The 21,717-nt window shown below is 53.0% G+C and overlaps 1 protein-coding gene across 1 annotated transcript in view; it reads left to right on the forward strand.

Annotated features, from left to right (window-relative positions):
* Efcab6 (EF-hand calcium binding domain 6) overlaps positions 1–21,717 on the forward strand; it is a 212,828-nt gene that overhangs the window by 129,265 nt on the left and 61,846 nt on the right. Inside the window, exons 19-22 of the mRNA XM_013153159.3 lie at positions 3,667–3,781; positions 5,317–5,444; positions 9,686–9,918; positions 18,540–18,636. Coding sequence (XP_013008613.2) covers positions 3,667–3,781; positions 5,317–5,444; positions 9,686–9,918; positions 18,540–18,636 — 573 coding nt within the window. The remainder of the gene's footprint in view (positions 1–3,666; positions 3,782–5,316; positions 5,445–9,685; positions 9,919–18,539; positions 18,637–21,717) is intronic.

Raw genomic sequence — 21,717 nt, forward strand, 5'->3', positions numbered from 1 at the left:
AGCCTACATCCCAAAGAGTCCGAAAAGAAGGTTTTCCGGTGTGACTCTAGGCAAGTCTCCTGCCCCCTCAAATCAGCACAAGAACACAGAAAATCTGTACTGTTTGGAGGAACACAGCAGAGTGCACAGTCAGCTCACCGTGGGTGACTTTCACAATGTGGAGGAAACAGTGAGAAATTCCTTAACATCCAGAGAAACAGGAAATGTGACCTTTCTCAGGAGAAAAGTCTCCAAGGTGACCAGGACTGAAATTAACCATCGTTACTGTTTACATCTGGATGCCCCTCAACAGCTATGCACTCATGGGTGGAACTCTAGGGAGGTGATTGGACCATTGGGGTGAAACTCATCTTTGGATTAGCCCACTGGTGGGTTTATGGCTCAGTGTGATTGGGGGGGTGGAGGCTGGTCGGAGGGGTGGGCCACTGGGGCGAGGGGTGGCCTGGGCGGTCTGTGTCCCCCAGTCCCTCCCTTGGTCTCACTGTTTGCTTCCAGCCCCCATGCCCTCAGCTGTTTCCCCTCTGCCTGGCCCCTCTGCCCTGCTACCCTACCTCGAAGCCAGCTGACTATGGGCTGAAATCTCTGCAAACCTAGAGTAAAATAAACCTCTCCTTTAAGTTGTGGATGTCAACCAGTGATGAGGAAAATCACTAAGACACCATCAAAGACTTGAAAGCAGCTCTTATAAAAACACTTAGTGATACAAGGGAAAATGCATCCATAATGGTTGAAAATACAGGAAATCTTGTCAGAGAACTACAATTGTAAGAACTACCAAATGGAAGTCAGGTGGGGCGGGGTACACCTCTATACTAGCAGGCTGGGAGGCCGAGGCAGGAAGACTGCACGTTGACACACCCAGCCTGCGCAGTTTGCCAGGATCCGGTACAAAATAAAAAAGGCTTGACAGTATAGATCAGTCTAAATGCCCTGGTTCAAGTCCCAGGACTTCAGAAGAAGAAAAAGAGGTGGATGAGGAGAAGGAGGAGGAAACCTAGAACTAAAAAATAAGACATGAAGTAAAAATCTAACCGGATGGCTTCGCCACAGAACAAAGAAGAAGACTCCAAGCTTGAAGCAGGATCAGGAGAAGTTCCACAAACCAAAGCAGAGAGAACAAGGTGAAAATGAAAACGTAAAGAGGCTTGCCTGCAGGCTGCAGGGTACTAGCAAAGGTCTAATTGTGGTTACTGAGAATCACAAGAGAAAGACTCACAAGAGGAGAACTCGGGAAGAGCTAAGGGCCACGCCTCTCGGTTTGGGTGAAAGGCCTAAATGATAGACTTTAGGAGCTGAGAAAACCTTGAGAATGAATAGAGAAAAATCAGACAAATTGCGAAAACTGAACTCCAAGAGAGGGATCCTTGAAGCAGGTGAGAAAAGTGATAGATCACCAGAGAGCTTGATCCGGCCACCTTTAGCCTCGCAGGTGCAACAGCAGAGGCCAGAAGGGGCAAAGGTCTCCGGCAGGACAAGGACCCTGACCCTCCCAGGAGACCAAAGCCAGTCAAGCCTGTCACCTTGGAATTTCATGTGCAGCCCAAGGCTCCTGGAAGAACCAAGTGGGCTTCTCAAGTCAAACAAAATGAGACAAAAACAAAAAACCCCTTGCAGACCCCTCTTTGCTGCACATAATGCCGCAGGAGGTTCCCAGGCTTTGATGCTAAGCAGTCAGGGGTGCTCGTGCAGGGCTGGGCACTGGGATTGGCATGTGCGTGGTGCAAGCCCCTGGATCCCAGTACCCGTGCCGAGCGCATGCCTGCATGCACAAACATTCAAAGTGACGGTATCCGATTGTATGTAAATGACTACTGTTTTTCGTAATTTAAAAGAATGCATAGTAGTGTTCCAAGCCAAGATGCTCCCTGTTTGATGGAGTTGGTAGTAATGTAAATGCAAGCCAAATGCAACCGCAGCATGACCTGCAGAGAGATGGGCCACGCGGCTGCAAGGTCCCTGCTTCTCCTGCTCCTGGTGCATGATGCCCCTGACCGCACCGCAAGAGCCGAGATCCACAAAGACCACCACACGCACGGCACAGAGAGGCTCGGCAGACGAGCGTCACATGCAAGAACGTGCACGGCTCTGCCAGGCTGCTCTGCAGCAGCTGGGTGGCGAAACGCCCGGGTCCTCGCTCAGCGCCGTCCCTGGGCTCTGCCCGCTGGGGCCCTGAGCTGCTCCTGGATCCAGCGACTGCTCCAGATGAGGAGCGGTGAGGAAGAACCAGCCCACTGCCTGCCTCACCTCCCAGGGCCAGCAGAAGTGCACAGGCCGTGAACCGAACACTCCAGGCCATAGTCGGTCGTGCTTAAAGCGACTTTCTCGGGAACACGCCGCCTAGGGATGATGCCGGAAGTGATGAGGATGAATAGCGGGAGCCTGAAATCTCCAGCACTCGGAGATGCTGAGACAAGAAGTTCCAAGTTTGAGCCTGGCCTGGGCAACTTAACCAAACCTTGTCCCAAAAGATAAAAAGGGCTGCGGATGCAGCTCAGTGCAAAGGCCCCGGTTCAGTCCCCAGTGCTGGGGAAAAAAAATAAGCCTGTTTTATAAGGCGCAGCCTAGCCTCGTGCTGTGCTGTGAATTCCCTCCGAGGGCTGTGATAAACCCATGTTCCCCTAGAAACGCAAGTTATGCCTCGGGGTGGAGGAGGCCAGAACGGAGTCTGTATCTGTGGCCAGTCTGGAACCTCCTGCCTGCTGGGCGTGTGCGTGCACAGGCCCCAGGGGACAGCACCAGGACTGCCACCTGAGCCCTGCCACCCCTTCCCACGTTCACAGCCCTCCGGGCTGGGAAACACTTGCCTACAGACCTTCCTGTCCTGTCCGTTACATATGTTTTTGTGAAGGGACTAGGCAGGAGAAATTTGCCATGAATAATTCATTGGTAATTGTTTTCAAAACATAAAGTTATTTTTTAAAGCGAGCAACCAAGCTGTCTGGGGGCTGCGGAGAAAAACGCATGCCTCCGGTGCTGGCGTAGGGCACGGCTGTCTGTCTCAACACTTGTGTCTGTGTCCTGAGCTGGACCACAAGTCGCAGGGTGGGTGGGGCTACAGCAGGTGACACTGAGCAGCCCGGGGTCTGTCACACCCTCCTGCCTAAGTCCCCCTGCAGGCCTGGGAGGAAGCACAGCTGGGAAGGGTGGGGAATGTGGTCAGCAGGTGGGCTAGCCAGGCAGAGGGGGAAAGACAGTGTGGACACCCCCCCACATCGGACAGCCCCGGAGGGACGGTCCTGTGCCCCCTCCTCAAGCCGCCCTACATTACTGGGTCTGCGTTTCCTCCATGCGAATGCGGATATAACTTTGGGGACTCAGAAGCCATCGCAGGGACCACACACATGAACTGGGCTGCGGGGTGGTGGCAGCGCCCTGCAAAGCTTTGCTGAGCCACCATGAGCCCAGGTCCCAGCCACACGGAGCTGCTCCAAGTCAAGCGTCACGCCAAGGTTGTGCCCTGGTGCCATGTAAAGCTCGGTGTGCCCAGGTGCCACGCTGACTCAGCCTGGGCAGGTGATGCTGGCTGCTTTCCTTGGTCACCCATGCACTCAACAAACATAGGCCCCACCCCAGCAGTCTGGGTAGGGACAAGCCGGTAACCATCCTGAGCAGAGGGGTGTGTTGGTGCCAACCTCACCACCCTCCACCATCCCCCTTCCCTGCCAGGTGCTGGAAGACAGCGGGATGCCCATGGATGAGGTGCAGTATTCGCTGCTGGCTACAAAAATCGGCTTTAGGAAGGAGGGAATGAGCTACCTGGATTTCGCAGTGGGCTTCGAAGGTACAGGTGGCCACACTCTCCCACGGACCTGCCCTGCTGGTGCCAGCAGGCTGCTGGGGCCGAGGGCACCGCGGCTATTGTCAGATCACTGTGTGCCAGGGCCAGAAGTGGGCACCGGGGCAGCAAATGCGGAGCTGGCCCAAGTGTTTGCTCACCAAGAGTGTCAGGGGTGCTGAGTTGTCTGCAGAGCCTGTTCCCGCAGTCACACGTCACGCCTGAGGTTTTCTCCTCAGGAAGATGCTGGTTACAGAGAATTAATGCCACCCACAGGCAAAGCAAGCAGCATGCCTTCCTGTCCACGACAGGGACCCGGAGAGCCTGAGATCCCCCAGCCAGGGCCCCAAAGTGGTGAGGAACCTGGGGCCCATCTCCTGCCCAGGGGCCAGGGCAAGTGGTGCCCCCGCTGGTGCCCTGCACCCCTGCTGCTCTCAGCAGGGCCTCAGCTCGGCCTGGGGCACAGCTGGGAAACTCAGAGCTGGGTCCTGGGACTGGCCTTCTCTTTGCTGTGGGCACCCTGCAAGTTGGCCGCTGGCCTCGGTGGCATTGGCTGTGGGAGGTGACCGTGGCTTGTCCAGGGACCTGGCTGGCTCAGCATCAGGGCCCCACTCGGACTTTGGCGCACCCCAAGGGAGGCTCCACCTGCGGGTACAGGGCCCACTTGAGTGTGTTTTGGAGTCTTGCCGTTCTCCCTGGGTGTCCTGAGGGGCAGCACAGGGAAGGCAAGGTGGCAGTGCGCGTTTCAGAGGGTTGGTGCCTCCTCTGTGTCCTCTGCCCAGCAGCCTCCTTCCTGGGGAGCCCCGGGCTGGGGAGGCTCCCTGCGCTGCTCTCGCTCCCCCTGGCCTGTCCCCCTTCCCCTCAGAGCAGCCTGGCTGGATCAGTCCCCACTCTGCCAGAGCCTGCAGGGAGAGCGAGTCAGCTCGGGAGACCCCGCTGGGTCCGTGGTGGGCATGGCAGAGGGGTCAGGGTGTCTGCAGGCGGTGCCCAGCCCCTGCTCTGGGGTGGGGTGCAGCAGAAGCCAAATTCAAGCTTGGACTGGAGGATGCCCTCAGCCTCCCAGCACCCCCACCCGATCTGGTGCAGAGCACGCCCCAGCGGGGTCCTGTAACTGTGTACCCAGGCTCATGCCCGGGCCAGATGGGGACCATTTGGGTTTCAGGTGGGGGCTCCCCACCTTAAGGGAGGCAGAGGACGGAATACAGTCACTGACCTGTGGACCTGCATAGCTGGGGGACCCTGTGCACCCCATCTCCTGCTCTGCATAGAGACACGATACATTCGCTGTCCAGTGCTCACACGAGGTGTGTGGAAGGTTCTGCTTGTCCAGACCATTGGAAGAACTCAGAGCCACACAGAGGCCTCTGAGGGGAGGAGAAGCACCTGATCCCACATGGCACGGTTAATGCTGCGGTCGCAGCTCGGGGTGCCCGGACCGGCAGCGTTTAACTGGGCCGCGGGAGGAAAGAAAGCCCTGCTGGAGGGATTGAGAGGCGCGTGCAGCGCTAACGGGGTGTCTTACGATTCTGCCTCTGTTTCAGACGCGGGCGGGCCGGCTGTGACGCCACCCCACACTCCGGCTGCTTCAAAGAGCTCCTTGATCGGCCACTTCGTAACGGCTGAAGAATGCCTGAAACTCTTCCCCAAGAGACTGAGGGAGTCCTTCCGGGTAAAGTGTGACTGTTGAGCAGGCAGCCGGCCCAGGCCTGACCCTGCTTGCCAGCAAGCAGTCCACGCAAGCGCGAGCCCCGGGTCACCCCAGGGGTACACGGCTCTCCCCGGGGAAGCCGCAGTGTGGTCCGAGAGGTGCTTGTCCAGGTGGAGAGTGGAGTGGGGAGACCCCTCCATTCCCTGAGGCTCCCAGCTGGCGCTCAGCCACGGGAAGGGATGGAGGGATCCTGCCACCCCTGGTGCAGTGCCATCAGGGCCACACGTCCCTTCCACCCGCCCACCAGCTCCGAGCTGTCTTCCTGTGCTGGTCACCAGCTGGAGAGTCACTTGGTCACCCGACTCTCATTTTAGTTATTTATTTATTTTTTCTTTTTGAGACAGGATCTCACTATGCAGTTCAGGCTGGCCTTCAGCTCACTTTGTAGCCCAGGCTGGTTTTGAACTCACAGTGATCCTCCTGCCTCAGCCTCCCCCCACTCTCATTTTAAATGAACCTTTGATCATGACCTTCTGGCTGGGGTTTCCCAGGGCAGCCTGACGGGACATTCTCTGCCGTCATCAAACTGTGTATCCTAATTTTTGCTGTGGAAAAATGTGATCAGTGAATGCATCCATGGCAAAAGACTAGTCCGCCTGACTGTGCCCACCCCAACATTCAAACAGGAAGGGGCTTAGGGCACCACCGAGTGCACAGGGTGCAAGGGTCACGTGGAGTGGACAGTGACAGAGGAAAGGGACAGGGAGCTGGTGACCCCCAGCCCAGCTCGGCTCCTCCAACCCTCTCCTGTCTCCCCCTCACACCCCCCCACCTGGCACAGTATGGCAGGGTGGTATCCAGCCCCAGGCTGGTGGCACTGCTGTCTAAGCATTGCTTGGGCACAGGGGACATACGTCCTGTATTTCTAGGGTGGTCTTTATTTGAAATAATTAAAGAATGAATTGATTCAATGGACGTTCACTGACACCCACTCCGTCCCATGGGAGGTTTTTATAACCCAGTGTGAGACAGGCCAGGTGCAGGTTCCATGGGGGCTCCCCGGGTCCAGGGCATTGTTTGCGGACTTCCAAGCTGGTTAACATCCTGTCGCTGCTGGAATTGCTCGTGCTGTGCCACTGGTGGAACTGGACGTGAAGGGCTCCGTCCCAGCCCTCAGTCAGGTCTGCAGACCACGGCAAGGTCACGTGGTTCCCTCACACCCCGGTGCTACTGAAGTGCCACGGAAGCAGGGACAGAGACCCCTGGGTAGCCTGGGGACACACCTAGGTCCCGACCAAATCCAGAGCTAGGGGACACCTGCAAGCTGACCTTGGACCTGGGCAGGTGCAGCATCAGCCCCTCCCCAGGCCGCCTCGCTGCAGGGCCGTGCATGCACCCTGCACCCCATTAAAAAGCACCCATGAGTGAGGCTCCCGCACTGCCTCTCTCCAATCCCTGTCCCAGTCCATCCTTGCAGGTCCTCTTGACAACACGCAGTGCTCACCAGGCACCACACAGTCCAGAGATGCCACCATCCCGACCACACGGCAGCAGTCCTGCATAGCTGTCGGAGACCCCCACACACACACCACTCACTGCACAGTGAACCAGACACATTGCACACAGGGCCCGTCTGCTTTAGCCTATCACATAGGTACGAGCGTTCCCATTTTATAGGTCAAGAAACTGAGGTTAGAGACGCAGAGGTGCTTACACACAGTTACAGAGCCTGGCAGTGCAGAAACATCTGCTTGACCGCAGAGCCTGTGTCATGGGGTAGGAGTCCTGGCAAGCCGAAGGCTGAGCTGTGATGCAGACTGTGAACTTGGGTCACTTGCACCTGGATTGTCCCTCTTATGCAGACGTAAGGGCTGCAGGACACACAGGACACACTTACTGCCCGTGTCACACTGAGTTGCTGTCACTTGCTTCAGTCTTTCTTTCCCAACAAGCTGTGGGGACTGGATTCAGTTTGCACTAGCAAAGGGCTGGGCCCACAGCAGACACCCCGGAAATGCCCAGGGCCTCCTTCCCATGCAGCCACTCCCTCCCGCAGCTACCATGGAGCCCCGCCCTGGCCTGGGGCTGGGACGGGCACGCATGGCAGCCCAGGTCCCACGCTTCTGCCCTAGGGGAGAGGTGGACCCTGGACATATAAGCCTGCAGTGTGGCAGAGAGGAGACACACTGCACAGGAGATGGCGGCGAGGGGCCACAGGCACTGCCATTGCCTGGAGGGGTCCAGTGCCAGCTCTCAGGAGAGGCAGGGCTCAGACCCCGAGCCAGGGAACCAGGAGGAAGCTAGGCGAACCAGCTCGGTGGGAAGGGGGAGCCAGCCGAGCTGCCTGGCTGCCTCCGTCTGGCTGGCACAGAACGGCCAGGGCAGACACGAGGCGCTCAGGGCAGCAGGAAGGGGGCTTGAGATTGAGCGGAGCGGGGCAGCGGCAGGAGCTGGCAGGAGCCGTGTGGGGACGGACAACAGGACAGGACAGCAGTGGGGAGGGGTTCCTACGGATCCAGGGACCCTGGACGGGGAAGGGTCAGTGTGCTGGTGTACGACGCAGATCCAAGAGGTCCTCAAAGCCTGAAAGGTGACCAGGTCATGGGGAGCTGTAGTCACCAGTGAGTCCACCACGAGGTCCGTGGCTGCCTGTGCTGCCAGGAGGTGGTCACGGGGAGTGGGCTGGAAAGGGGTGTTCTCGCCCCAGGTCTCCCTTGCTCCCCCTGATTTCTGGCTGCTGTGAGGTGAGCAGCTGTCCTCTGCCAGCCCGGCCACCATGCCCTTCCTGACCATGGACTGGACCCACTGAAAATCTGAGTCACATTGAGGTTCTCTTCCTTTAAATTAGTGTCCCAGTGACGTCAGAAAGTGACTGGTGCTGCTGGGCAGCAGGGCAGATTCCAGAGGCCCTCTGCAGAGGGAGTTTGGAGATGGGTGGACACAGGGATGCGGGGCTTGAGGGGGAAAACGAGGCGGACTTCAAGGGGTGGGGTCCCAGAGCTGCCGCCTGCAGGGACAGAGCTAGGACTGCTGTGGAGGAGCAGATGGGGCAGGCCTGGGGCTGGAGTGTGAATCTGCCGTGCTCGGTTTGCTGTCTAGGAGGAAATGCTCCAGCCTGATGGAGATGCGGGCGTGAAAGCGCTCGGAGCTGGGGTGCAGTGGGGATCCACAAACAGATGGGCCTGAAGCCTTCAGAAGCCCCAGCCCCGGAAAGTGAGGCTACAGCCAGTTAGACACCTGCCTCCGGGGGGTGGCTCTGATCAGAGAGGCAGGGACAGAACCTTCGTAACTGATGTCTACAGTGCTTAGCGCAGGACTGCACATCCCGGTGCTGGCTAATGGGAAAAGTGAACAGCACCCCATCTTCCCGCTGCGTCCCCAACCTGTGACCAGATCTTTGGGTCAAAGCAGGGCTCCCCCGCTAGCAGCCCCTGTGGGAGAGAACAGGGGGACAGGGCAGAGCCTGGGGACTCCTGGGGTAGGACAGAGCTGGGTGCTATGGAGCCACATCTGATACTGTCCCAGCCAGAGGCAATGGCCCGACAGAGGCCCTGGCTCACTGTGAGTTTGACCCGCAGCGTTGTGTAGGGCACTTGCAGAACGTGCTGGCAGCCTTTTGGGCTGACACCACTCTCCGTGGGTGGAGGAGGGAGTTACAGGGACTTCAGCACCCCCAAGTCACGGGTGAGAAAGCGGAAGTGTGGTCAGCCTGTCCAAAACGTCTCTCAAAGCTAACAAGAGGCAGAGCTGGGTTTGCAGCTGCTCAAGCTGCCTCTAGAGCACACCCCAATCAGGCCCGAGTCCCGCCATCCCCTACCCCTGCCTCAGTTTCCTCATCTGTGAGGCTGGAATCCCCGAGCCCTCCCTCCAGGCAGCACCTGCCTTAGGCTGCAGTAGCCACAGTTACGCAGGCCTCCCCAGACTCAGAGAGCAGGATGCTGAGATGCCGGGAAAACCCCAGCACCCACTTTTTTCCAGGCACAGGGGCACAGGCTCCACCCCCGGGCAGGAGGGAGAGGAGAATTCCTCTGTCCCTGCATCCCATCTCCTCCTCTTCAAAGAGAGAGCTGGAGAGTGCAGCTCTCTCTCATTGCCACTTCAGGAACAGGGGCCACTGTTCCCAGGGGCCAAGAGGTCGGGGGCCACTGACCCCCCATCGGTCGTGGTCCCTGTCCCCAAGCAGCTGCACAGGACAAGCGGGGCTGGGAGTCGAGCGGCCCCAGGTGCAGCGGGAAGAGCGCTGACTGTGCGTTTTGTTCCAGGACCCCTACTCTGCCTTCTTTAAGATAGACACTGACAGGGACGGCATAATCAGCATGCGTGATCTTCACAGATTGCTGCAGCAGCTGCTCTTCAACCTGAAGGACGAGGAGTTCGAGCGCCTCCTTGGCCTCCTCGGCTTGAGACTTAGCGTCACCTTAAACTTCCGGGAGTTTCAGAGCCTGTGTGAGAAGGGGCCCTCCCCCATGGATGAGGCACCCCAGAGACTCCTTAGGTAAGGAGGCAGCGGCGTCCCAGGCTGCTACGCTGCTCATGCGACTGCAGAGTCCCAAAGAACAGATCAGTCCTATTTTGTTCTGCTGGCTTGGAGAAAATCCACGCGGGCCTGTGGGCCCCGGGCAGAGCAGTCAGAAAGCCCAGCCCTCGTCTCCCATCCAGGAGCCCAGTCCGCGTGTCGCCGGGCGTCCAGCCTGGCACCTGCCTGTGGATACTCATTTTTCTAACATCAGCTGTTCATGTCGTTTTGGTTTTCAGGACCAGGGTCTTCGCACTGAGTTACCTTCCCAGCCCCTTTTAAGTTTTTTGTCTGTTTGTTTTGTTTTTGAAAAATAGTCTCACTAAGTTGCAAAGCTGCCCAGGCTGGGTTGGAACTCGTGATCCTCCTGACTCAGCCTCCCAGAGGGCTGTATGTGCTTTGGGCTCAGCCTTTTAAGAATGCAGCTTCCAAGGCCATTCTGAGCCCTGCCTAAGGCTTACCCTCCAAGGGGCCACCGCAGGGCAGGACGGCACGGGTGACTGTTCCCCCAGAAACCGAGCCTCCCTCCCTCCTGCCCTGCAGAGCAGAGGTGGGGACAGAGGTGAATCTGGGGAGCCCAGCCTGTCTTGGGACAATAGGTGGGAACTGTGTTGTCAGTGCTACCTTCCAGTCCTGGGGGGTCGGGCAGTGTGACCCCAGAGCCCTGCTGGCTCGCACAGCCTCACCCCTGCCAGCAGAGGTCTCGGTGCCCAGCCAGGCTCTGTGCCCAGCCAGGCTCTGCGCTCAGTGCTGCTTGGCCTGTTCTCCACCAGCATGTGCACTGCTGTGAGTACAGAGGCCACCACCTCAGGGATACTGCCGAGTGCTGGCCTACAGGTGTGACCCACCCATCTCCCCCTCCTTGACCAACTATCATAATTTCATATTTGCAAAATACCACAACTACATTAACATCGAGCTGTGTTTCTGGTCTGATGGGCACACACACCCACTCTGTCCTTTTGACCTTGAAGTGTCTACACTCTGGGGGCTCCAGTTAATGCCCCTTCTCGCCAGGCATGTGCAACTCCTCCAACCCCAAAACCATGGCCACCGTGCAGACTATGTAGTGCTTGGTGAGGCTACACAAGGCCCTCGCACCCTACACTTCACTGATTTTTCTCCTGCACTCATAGGTTTAATTTTAAGCCCCACAAAAAAAAAAAAAAAAAAAAAAAAAAAAAAAAAAGCAAGAAAGCGACCATAATCTCCTCCTGTGTGGAGCAATCCCATGACACGTGGCTTGGACACCTGCAGCCCATTGCCCAGGTTCCAAGGAGCTTTCAGATGGGACTTGATTGCTGAGCGTTAAAACAAAACACCAACGACAACAACAAAACCCTCCTGAAGAATTTTCCGGAGGTTGTGCCCAGAAGGAACACAGAATTTTCAGCCACAAAGCACAATCTTCGCCTTCAGGGACTCGGCGGTAGCTCTGCTCACCTACCCGGCTTGCCCTCACTCAGGGTCTGCCCCGTGCTGGACGCTGTCCCCAATGGGGTGCAAATGTGGTAGGGTCGGAGGCTTCCTGGGGCACAGAGGCCGGTGTGAAGAGGCTGTGAATCCCTGTGTGTGCTCCTTACTGGGGGGCCGGGAGTTTGAGCGCCCCAGGGTGGGGTTAGAGCAATGCAGGGCACTATCGAGGTGCTGGCTGCCCCAGAGAGGTGGCAGGCTCTGTGCTCTGCGGGGTCGCTTGCTCCACCCGCCCTGCAGGGAGCCTTTGCTAACGGCCCTGCAGACAGAGGCCTCGGGTGCCTAAGGAGCCTGGAGAGAGGAGGTGGCTGAGAAGGGAGGCTGGGGTGCCTGTCCCGAGGGGCCTCCCCTGTGTGGAGAGCCCACACTCCTCCCCCGCCTTGTCCCCACCATGCTCAGCTCCCCACCCATGGCTGTCCTTTCCTACAAGCCTTCCTGCCCTCTGGGCCACCATGAAAATCCACTGCTTTGAAACGTTTGGGTTTGGTGACCTTGTTGCTCCGCAGCTGCAGCGCGTCTTGGTCTCAGGTGCTCAGACCGGTCAGAGTGACAGGTCCAGTGAGCGCTGCACACCTGCAGCCCTGCTCCTTCCCAGTCACCTCGCTTCATAGCCCCCCCGCCACCCACCAGTGTAAGTGCGGAAGACACATGCAGTGTCGGAGAAGTCAGAAGAGCTCTGTCCAGTCCTCCTCGCAAAATTAGATGGTGCACTTTTTTTTGTTGTTGTCTTTTTGAGACAGGGTCTCGCTGTGCAGTTCAGGCTGTCTTTGAGCTCACTGTGTAGCCCAGCCTGGCCTCGAACTTGGCAACAATCCTCCTGCTCAGCCTCCCGAGTGCTGGGATTATAGGCATGCAGTGATGCAGATTCTTAATACGAATGATCACGTCATAAGGTCCTTCCTGTCGAACGACTGACTGACTGACAACAGTGGATTTCCAGTTTCCTGCTTGGAAATGCATCATTGGCAGTGCCCAGGTCGGAGCCACATCCTCGCTGTGCTCGGGGAGCCATTTTTTATTTTTATTTCACATCAAGAAGGGAAAAGGACATTTTCAGAATCTAAATTGATATTTGGTCAGGCTATAATTAAAAGTTGTGATCGTTTGATTGAAGTATAGTTTATAGACCCTGAAATGTGCTTATATTAAGGGATTTCTAGTAAATTTAAAGAGGTGTACACAAGAGCATCACGATGTAATTTTAGGACGTTTCTAACCTCTGGGAAACGCCCTTCCTGAGCCCTCACTGTGAGAGTCCCCACTTGCAGTCAGAGCTGCACATGCGCCGTGGGCAGGTGCTGGACGGAGCGCGGCCGCCTCCTTCTGTGCATCTTTCCCCTCCTGCCCCGGGCTCTGCTTTCCGGCCTCTCAGTCCCATTTCTGTTTCCGAAAGCTCTGTCTCCCCGTTTCCTATCGTCTTTGATTTTGCTCTTCAGTTTGTTTATATTTTGTTTATATTCTCATGTAAGAGAAATCATGCACGGCTGATCCTGGGTGTCCAGTTTGTGTCACTTAACACTGTGGTCTCTCTCCATCCTGGGAAGATGGTGTAGCAGGGCAGCAGGGTAGAGAGCGTCTCTAAGAAAAGCAACTCAGACGCTAGAATTTAACACCATGGAGAAGACCAGGTGAAAACACAAGGATTCTCACCACCCAGGAAGAAGCTGAGGAAAAAGAATTAGAAAAAGAAAAAGATTAAAAATGAAAGAAACAAAGAGAAAGAACATGGATTGAAGGCTGGAGCCAAACGCGCTCTCGCTGGAGCTGGTCCCGCGTTGTGCTGGGCACCTTGGAGTCACATGACTTGTGGTCACGCTGAAGTCACAGCTGCCAAAATCAGGGTTGGTGAGGCCAAGGCCTCTGCGGGAGGATACGCTGCAGTGCAGGGCAGAATCGGCGTGGAGAGCTGCACTGACCTGCGGTGAGTGCTTGGAATTTGGTCCTGCAGGGGAGGTGACTGCAGGGCTGGATGACATATTGGAGTTGGGCAGGACGGCCCTGAACCCACAACCGCAGTGGCATTAGTCCGCTGCTCCTGGCCCAAAGCAGACTGGTGGGATCTGCTTGGGCTGGGTCACGCCCCTGGTCAGGACCCAAAATCCAGGGATGAAACTGTCCCAAACCTGTGATGTCCGCACAGCACAGAGTAATGCACTGAAGACACTTGCTGAATGACTGGCTCAGAGGAGAGGGGCCAGCCCACATCGTCCCTGCATGCACCTCACAGATCAACAGCAAACTGGAGAGGGCAGCAATCCCCTAGGCAGCATGCTTCAGAAAAATCATAAGCAATATGGAAAGGACCTGAGACCTCCACCGCACACCTGTCTGAAAGAAACCAGAAACATGAGAAAGAAGCAAGACAAAGCCTACAGCTGCTGATCCAAGGAAAATAAGTTCAGGAGAGGTAAATACAGAAGAAATCCAGTGAAGCAAACACACAATGTCGGACGTGGCATATAAAGAAATACCTGATATAAAGAAATACTGATATAAAGGAATACCTTCGTGACCTCATAGACAAACTTAAAACTGAAATTCTAATTCAAGTGAGGCAAGATATAAAAATATTAATAAAAGAAATACTAAGCCCCTCTCAAGAAGACACGGAAGAACAGAGAAACCCAGAAAGAGGAGAGAAACCTTTGATGAAGAATATAAACAAAATCTAGAATACATGAAACAGATTCAAAGAGATTACCAGGAAATTAAAAACTCCATTGAAAGCTGGAAAAATTGCCTAACAAGAAGCTAGACTATCAAAACTTGAAGATAGATTTGCAATATGTGATTATGAAAGAAAAGATCTCTTAAAAATAATGAGGAACCAGGAAGTAATAATACAAAGGCTAGAAGATGACAAGAGGATCTATAACTTAAGAATAAAAAATGTGAGTGAAGAAGCAGGGGTAAACACAAATGAAATACAAAGACTTTTCACAGAAATAATTAAGGAAAACTTCCCAAGCATAGGAAAAAGAAACAATATTCAGATATATGAGGCATACAGAACTCCAGCCAGCTACATCCAAAACAGAGCTACACCCAGGTATATAATAATCAAGGTCCCAGAAATTCAACACAAGAACAGAATATTAAAAGCAGTCAAAGAAAAGAAACAGATCACCTGTAAAGGAAAGCTCATCAAAATCACAACAGACTTCTTGACACAAACCATCAAATCAAGAAGAGCTTGGAGCAAAGTATTCCAAGCCCTGAAAAAAAAACAACTTCCAATCCAGATTGATGTACCCTGCAAAACTGTCTCTCAAGATTAATGGAGAAACAAGATGCTTCCATGACAAAGAGGAACTGGGAGAGTTCATGACCACCAGTCCAGCCCTACAAAAAATACTGAAGGACATTCTAGAGAGAGAGAAAACAATCACCAGGATTCCAGGAATGGTGGCAGAGAGACCCCAGTGAACAGGGCAGACAGTGGAATGAAGGAGAAAAGTAGACAACCAACGACAGAAAAATAGCATAGCAGAGATGAGGCAGAGAAGGTTGGCCATAATCACTAACACAGATGGCTCGATACACTAGTGAAAAGAAACACGGGCAGAGTGGCTCAGGAGATAGCATCCGTCAAGACGCTCTATATAAGAAATATAATTAACCTGAAAGAGGGTTTATGGACCAAAAGTCAAATATGAGAAAACAATGCTCTATGTGACAGGGAACCAGAAAAAAGTGAGGGTAGCTCGCCCTTCAGCTGAAGATTGGTTGGAAAGACATGTTTATACAATGGAGAACTACTCAGGTATAAGGAAGGGAAACCTTGATGCGTTAGTAAGTAAAGGAATACAGCTCAACATCCAGCTCGGGGGTAAAAAGGTTCAGAATCACTTAGGTAGATAGTGGGTTACCCCCTAACCTAAAAACTAAAGGAGTTAGTGGGACCCAAAATGTACAAAGCACCCTGTGATGTGAAGGGGCAAGAATTACCTAAAAAAGGAAGGCAGAGGACATCGTTAATAGTGTATCAGGATTTAAAAGCCACAGGAGCCTAATCACTCTGTTTAGTTTGATTTTATTCTGTTTCAGTCTGTCTACTTGTGTTAGATTTGAGGTCACAGACAGCTATCCCAAAAATAGCAGGATATACTATGCTAACTGTCCTTAATTTCCTACTACCTTAAGCTGAAGCCCTGTATTACTTACACTGTCTTACTTTGACTGGTTTTATTTGAATCTGGTATGCTTGATAGTATCAAGTCTGAGAGTAGGGGCAGCTATTCTGAAGACGACAAGATTCAGTAGGATACCTGTTCTGGTTTGATTATTAACTGTTCTTGAAGTCCTATAATGTCTCCAATGTTTTGTTTTTATTAATATTTCTATGTACTGCTATGTTCAATTATACTATGCCTGATGATATACACAGTTCTATTAAAGATAACAAGAGACATCATAGTAAATAGTGTAGATCACCTAGTATTGTGGTTTTATATGTCTTTTTCATTTCGTGTTTTTCTAGGAATTTGTTTTGTGGTCTTGTTTTGATTTTTTTCCCTCTAATACAGAAAGGATAGATATACATGTAGAAACTCATGCATGCATAGAACGTCTAAACAATTTACAAGAACAGATTATGTAATGCACGATGTAATGAACAGATACTTGAATAAAAAGAGACACTAAGATACCCAGTGCTAATTCCGTAGCGCTGGGATATATGATATAAAATCTAGCAATACTATTATTCTTTGTTCAGAGTGATACTAGTCTGTTTTCTTTTGTTTAATTTCAACATACGTAAAAGTATGGACAGCTATGTTGACGGGAATGAGAGACACTGTGGCAGCCATTGTTGACTTCCGTATTGTCTGGTCTTGAAGACCTAAAATGCCCTCATCATCCTGTTCGGATCAGTCTAATACTATTTTGTTTGGTATGAATTCACTGTGTGAAGATATGGACAGCTATTTGGAAGAAAACAAGAGACAATATGATAGACAGTGAAGATCTCCGGTGGTCCTGCTTTGAAATCTGTGTTTCTTACATTGTTTTCTTATGATCTGTTTTGTTCTGTTTAATTTTACCCTCTTTGAAATAAAAATAAAAACAAAAGCAAAACCATTATGATCTCAAGGTGCACCTGCTTCCCCACAGGTGACCCAAGTTCATCTCTGTCTCTCCCCTCTCTCTCTGTTTCTTTTTTTTTTGTACCAGGGATCACACTCACCGCCTCACACTAGCCAGGCAGAGCTTATGCTGCTGAGCTGCATGCCCAGCTCACCTCTCCTCTCGTCACCGCAGAGCAGCGCCCGTGGTGTGTAAACACCATGCTTTCTTTGTCCTTTTGTCCCTGGATGGACACACACGCTGCCCCCAAGACCCAGCTTTTATGGACGTGCGTGTACCACTGCCACATAATGACGTTAGCTCTTTGAGGAAGACGCCTAGGAAGGGAATGTCGGAGTGGAAGAGAGTTTCTAGTGTTAGTTTTTTGAGGAACCACCACACACATTTCCTTGGTGTTGTGCTAGTTCGCATTGCCACCAGCAATGCAGAAGGCTCCCTTTCCCCCTGCAGCCTCACCGGGGAGGTGGTGTTTGGTTTCTTGATGGTGGCCATTCTTTCTGGAGTCCTTTCCTCTCTGTATGTGTGTGTGTGTCTGTCCAGATCCTCTCTGCACACTTACAGTTAGAACTGACCTTTCCCCTAAGATGGCAGGAGACACACATGCATGACTGTCATTCTCTGAGTTTGATTTCTCTCTGCCAGCCTCCTGTCATTTAGGTCTTCGTGTCCTCACAGCGGTGTGTTTTCTGTGCAAAGCTTGTGGTGGTAATAAGGGGGAGAAGGGCATTGGAGTCCACTGCAACCCCCCTGGGAGCAGAAGTGTGCCCGGGACTCTTGCATGGCTCGGGTGCCCCTTGAGTTCCCCACACACATCCTGCTAAGGTCCCTTCCCCCGTCAGCCGAGCAGACTGTTGGCATCTGAGGTTACCCCGTTCACTTACTATTCAGTGTGTTTGCCCTGCATTTCTCTGGGAGGGAGGAACGCCCATCTGCTCAGCTTGAGTTGGGAAGAGGGGTGGCACATGCCCCTCAGAGACAGCTGTGGGACTGTCCCAGTGAGTCCCTTGTGTTCAGGGAGGATTTAGGAAGAGTCTAAAGACGACACTTAAAATCCTTTTAAGTAAAAGCAGCAGATGTGAGAGGGTCCCACAGCCTTCCACAGCCTTTTGTTGTGGTGACAGGGCACAGGGGTGGCAGAGCTCGGAGCCCTCTCTGCCTGGAAGTTCCGTGGTCCCTCAGAGTCCGGTAGACAGTTGGAGCCATGGCGCAGAAGGGCAGGTGAGGTCAGCGGCGGGGGACGCCGGTGTGGGTCAAGCGTCCAGCAGGCAGCTGGGGACGTCACAGGTGTGGGAGGGGAGCCAGGCACAGGGACACACTCACCCCGGCCAGTGACTGAGGCAGGCACCTGCCGGCCACATGCCCATTACAGGGTCACCTCACACTGTCTAGTTACACCCTCAACCCAACCTGCTTCAGCAAGAGGGAAGACCCAGGCACCCCAGTTCCTCTGGCCCAGTTTCACCACGCTGGTACCCAGGGCCAAGAGAACCAGGTCTTTGGGTTAAGTGTCCATCACATTGTGAGCCAAGGTGACCCAATGTCAAGTCTCTCCTGATCCTGCAGACCTGACCTTTGAAAGTTAGTGGGCACCCAGAAACCTGTGCGCCGTGTTCTCTAATTACACCTTGACTGTTCAGGCTGGGCGCCCCCCCCCCCCCATTCTTCTCTCCCCAGCTTGCAAATTCAAAAAGAAAAGTTCGTAGCTGCTTGTTTATTTCTCAGACACTGAATGTTGTATTATGGTCTCCTCCCCCTCGGTGAATAAATGAGCCCTTGTTTGTTTTATGTGTTGCAAAAGAAAAAGAAAAAAGTTGAATGGCATTTGTCTGAAAATGAACAGGGACTTTCAGAATTTAAGACTTCCCTGCCGTGCAGCTGGGGAAATAAGACTGTATTTTAAGAATTAAGTTAGTCCAGATGTAAAAATAACAGACTTTAATGGTATCTTTGAAACGAACTGGGGTAGGAGAGCCCCTTGGGAGATTCACGCGCCCATTAAATTTAAACACAGTTATTTATTAATTTTTTTCTCTTTTAAGACCCAAACAGAAAGTAGCAGATTCAGAACTAGCCTGCGAGCAGGCTCATCAGTATCTTGTCATCAAAGCGAAAACCAGATGGACAGATTTGTCTAAGGTAAGAAAAAGATGATTCCCTTAAAAGGAGAAAACGTGCTCCCGTGTGTGAAGACCAGGCTGTCTCAATCCCCCCGATCCGTGGACTCCTCTGTCCTCGGGAGATTTTTTCAGACTAAACCCTCACGTTCCAAGGTCAACTGGGTGTTCACAAAGACGCATAATTATAGGAGTTGTGCGGAGAAAGTCCTGGTGAGAGTCCAAGCCGGATGAGAATTACAAATTTAAATGAAAAATATGAGGAGCTGTCATATGTAATTTGGCACAGTGATAAATACGCATCTTAACGAGCCATGTCTTCCTCTCTTGCCAAACTGATCTGAAGCCCATTCACCGAGCCAACGCCCTTGCACGCTGTCTTCTGCGAGGTGTGGCTGGGGTTTTGAGGTGTGGGCGGGTACTCTGACCACGTGACAGCTGCACCTGTGGGGTACACAGGAGCTCGGGTCCCACTGAAACCAAGGAGAAGGGATCGCTGTTTCACAGTGCACAGGGACACGGTGACACCATCCAGCAGGGACCTTTTTCAGCTGCGTGACAGAAGTATTTGCACCCTGGGGAGATGTCTGGCTGGGAGTCATTTAATCACCATCTTTCCATTTGCTCTTTCTCGGTCTGTTCCCATTGTATAGTTCTGGCCACTGAGTCCCCTCCAGCGCTGGGCCAGCCCAGCCAGTCACAGCCCCAAGCACGGCTCACTGAGGCAGGTCTTCCGCTGGTCCTCCCTGGTCACACAGTCGGCGAGGAGCGCAGGACAGGGTCTGGGCTAGAAGCCTCAGTGCAGGGTGGCTGGGAAGACAGCGGGTCCTGCTGGAGCCAGTGCTGTCCCGTCCTCTGTGCCAGCTTCCCTGTGACCTCTGTCACTCAGGTTTGACCTAGTAAATGAAGAGTCCCTAGCCAGGTACTGTGGTGCATGTCTGCAGTCTTGGCAATCTGGGAGGCTGAGGCAGGAGGATGCCCAGCCAGGGAATTTACTGAGACCCGGTATCAAAATGTTAAAAGTACAAAGGGTTGGAGGTGCAGCTCAGCGTGAAGGCAAAGGTTCAAGTCCCAGTGCCAAAACAAAGGAAAAGAGCAAAAAGAAACAGACAAACGCACTTCTCCTCTGTAGCCAGCCAGCCTTTGCTCCCAGGGCAGTGCTGCCACCGCTCTTCCTGAGTCCAGCCCCTGCCTCATCCACTGCTGCCCCCCGTGGACACTGGGGACTCCAAGGACCAATGCCACCCACCCCTGCTTTGCCCTTCCCTGCTTTGATTTGCTCAGCACGTGTGCCAGGCACGCATTGGACCCACCGGTCACCAAGGACAGCCTCACGCTCGCCGTGTGGAGCTCACAGGCTGGTGGAGGTGCCAGCCAGCAAGCACAAGGCTGACTGTGGGCAGTGGGGGTCAGTGCTGTCCCCACGCAGATCTACCAAAGCTGGGGCACCCCGTCTCCTGTCCGTTTAGGGCTCCCTTTCTCTGGTCCTCACCAGCACTTGGTGTTGGTGGCCTTCCGCATTTGGGTCATTCTCCTAGATGTGCGGTGGCGTACTGCTGTTACTTGAATTTGCATTTTCTTGATGACCGGGGATCCAGGGCATCTCTTCCTATGCTTGTTTGCCTGTTAAGCTCTGGGCCCATTTTTAAGATGGATTTTTTTTTTTACTATTGTTGTTGTTTTAAAATTCTTTATAAAATGCCTAAATGCTAACATGAGTCACCTAGATTTTCTCCCCTGCTGTCTTGTGGGCATTTACAGCTGTGTGTTCCACCGTCAGGTGTGAGATCCACTGAGAGTTTATATGAAGTGTGTGAGGTTCCTGCCTGGACTTTTCTGTCGCTGCTGTTTTGTGTGTCGGGGCCTCCCCAGCACCATTTGTTGAAAACGCTTTCTGTCCACCCTGTTGTCTTCACCAGTTTGTCGAGGCGCGGTTGGCTGTGTTTGCGGGGGGCTGGCTCTGGCTAGACAGCCGTCTGGTCCCACCGCCGTGTCTTCCTGGTCTTCCGCCTGCTCTGTGCTGCAGGGATTACTGTAGCTTCACAGGGCATGTGGAAGTCGAGCATGTTCGCCCTCCAGCTTTTCTCTTGGACTTCAGAGCTGTGCTGGTTATTCTGGGCCTTTCCCCTCTCCAGATGAACTTTAGAGTGAGTCTGTCACTCCGCAAAATAACTCGCTGGGGTGTTAGTTGGGGTTGAACCCAACAGTGCGTGGATCATGTTGGGAAGAACGGACATTTCCATGATGCTGAGCATTCCCTTCTGTTAGCAGGGAGATCTCTGCGTGTCATTCCGCACTCTGGGCTTTCATCAGAGTTTTGTGGTTTTCTTTATGCAGCTCTTGTATTTTTTTTTTTAAAAAAACTTATACCTAAGTATTTCTTCTTGGGCATTCGAATGTAAATGATATTGTTTGAATCTCAAATTCCACTTGTTTGCTGCTGACACGAGACCGAGTTGTGTGTACTAGTCTTGTATCCTGCAACATTGCTACTGCTGCTTTTTACTTCCAAGCGAGTTTCCGTTTGCATTTTCAATTCTTTAGTGCTTTCGAATCAGTCTTATTGCTGACTTTCCAGTCTATATACTTGTAATTTCCATTAGCTGCCATTGCATCAGCTAAGGCTTCCCCCATGCCGCACAGACAGGCCGCGGTGAGAGGGAGCACCCCAGCCCCGCTCCTGGGGAGCGGCCGCTGTCCCATCCTCAGACGTGATGCTAGCTGTACCTAGTGGTCACTGTAGCTATGTTATATCAAGCTAAGCAAGTTCATTCTACCCTTTGCCTACAAAGAGTTTTATAAACGGGCACTAGATTTTGTTAAGTGCTTTTGTTTCAGCTTTGGTATTATCATGTGATTTCTTTTTTCAGTTGATGTGATGGATTACTTTAATGAATTTTTCTAATATCAACCAATCCTTATACAACTGGGTCAAGCCCCACTTGGTCAAGGCGGGTAGTTCTCGGTGTATAATGTTGGGTTTAGTTTGCTGTGTTTCGCTGAGGATTTTCACGGTTCCCTTCGTGAGAGGTGCTGCCCTGCAGTTTCCTCGTAGGTCTGGTGTTAGAGTGAGTTAGGAGTGTTCTTTTTGCTTCTGTCTTGT

The sequence above is a fragment of the Cavia porcellus genome, unplaced genomic scaffold (assembly GCF_034190915.1).
Source record: "Cavia porcellus strain 051 isolate PalLab524CR breed Dunkin Hartley unplaced genomic scaffold, mCavPor4.1 scaffold_40, whole genome shotgun sequence".
NCBI classification, from domain to species: domain Eukaryota; kingdom Metazoa; phylum Chordata; class Mammalia; order Rodentia; family Caviidae; genus Cavia; species Cavia porcellus.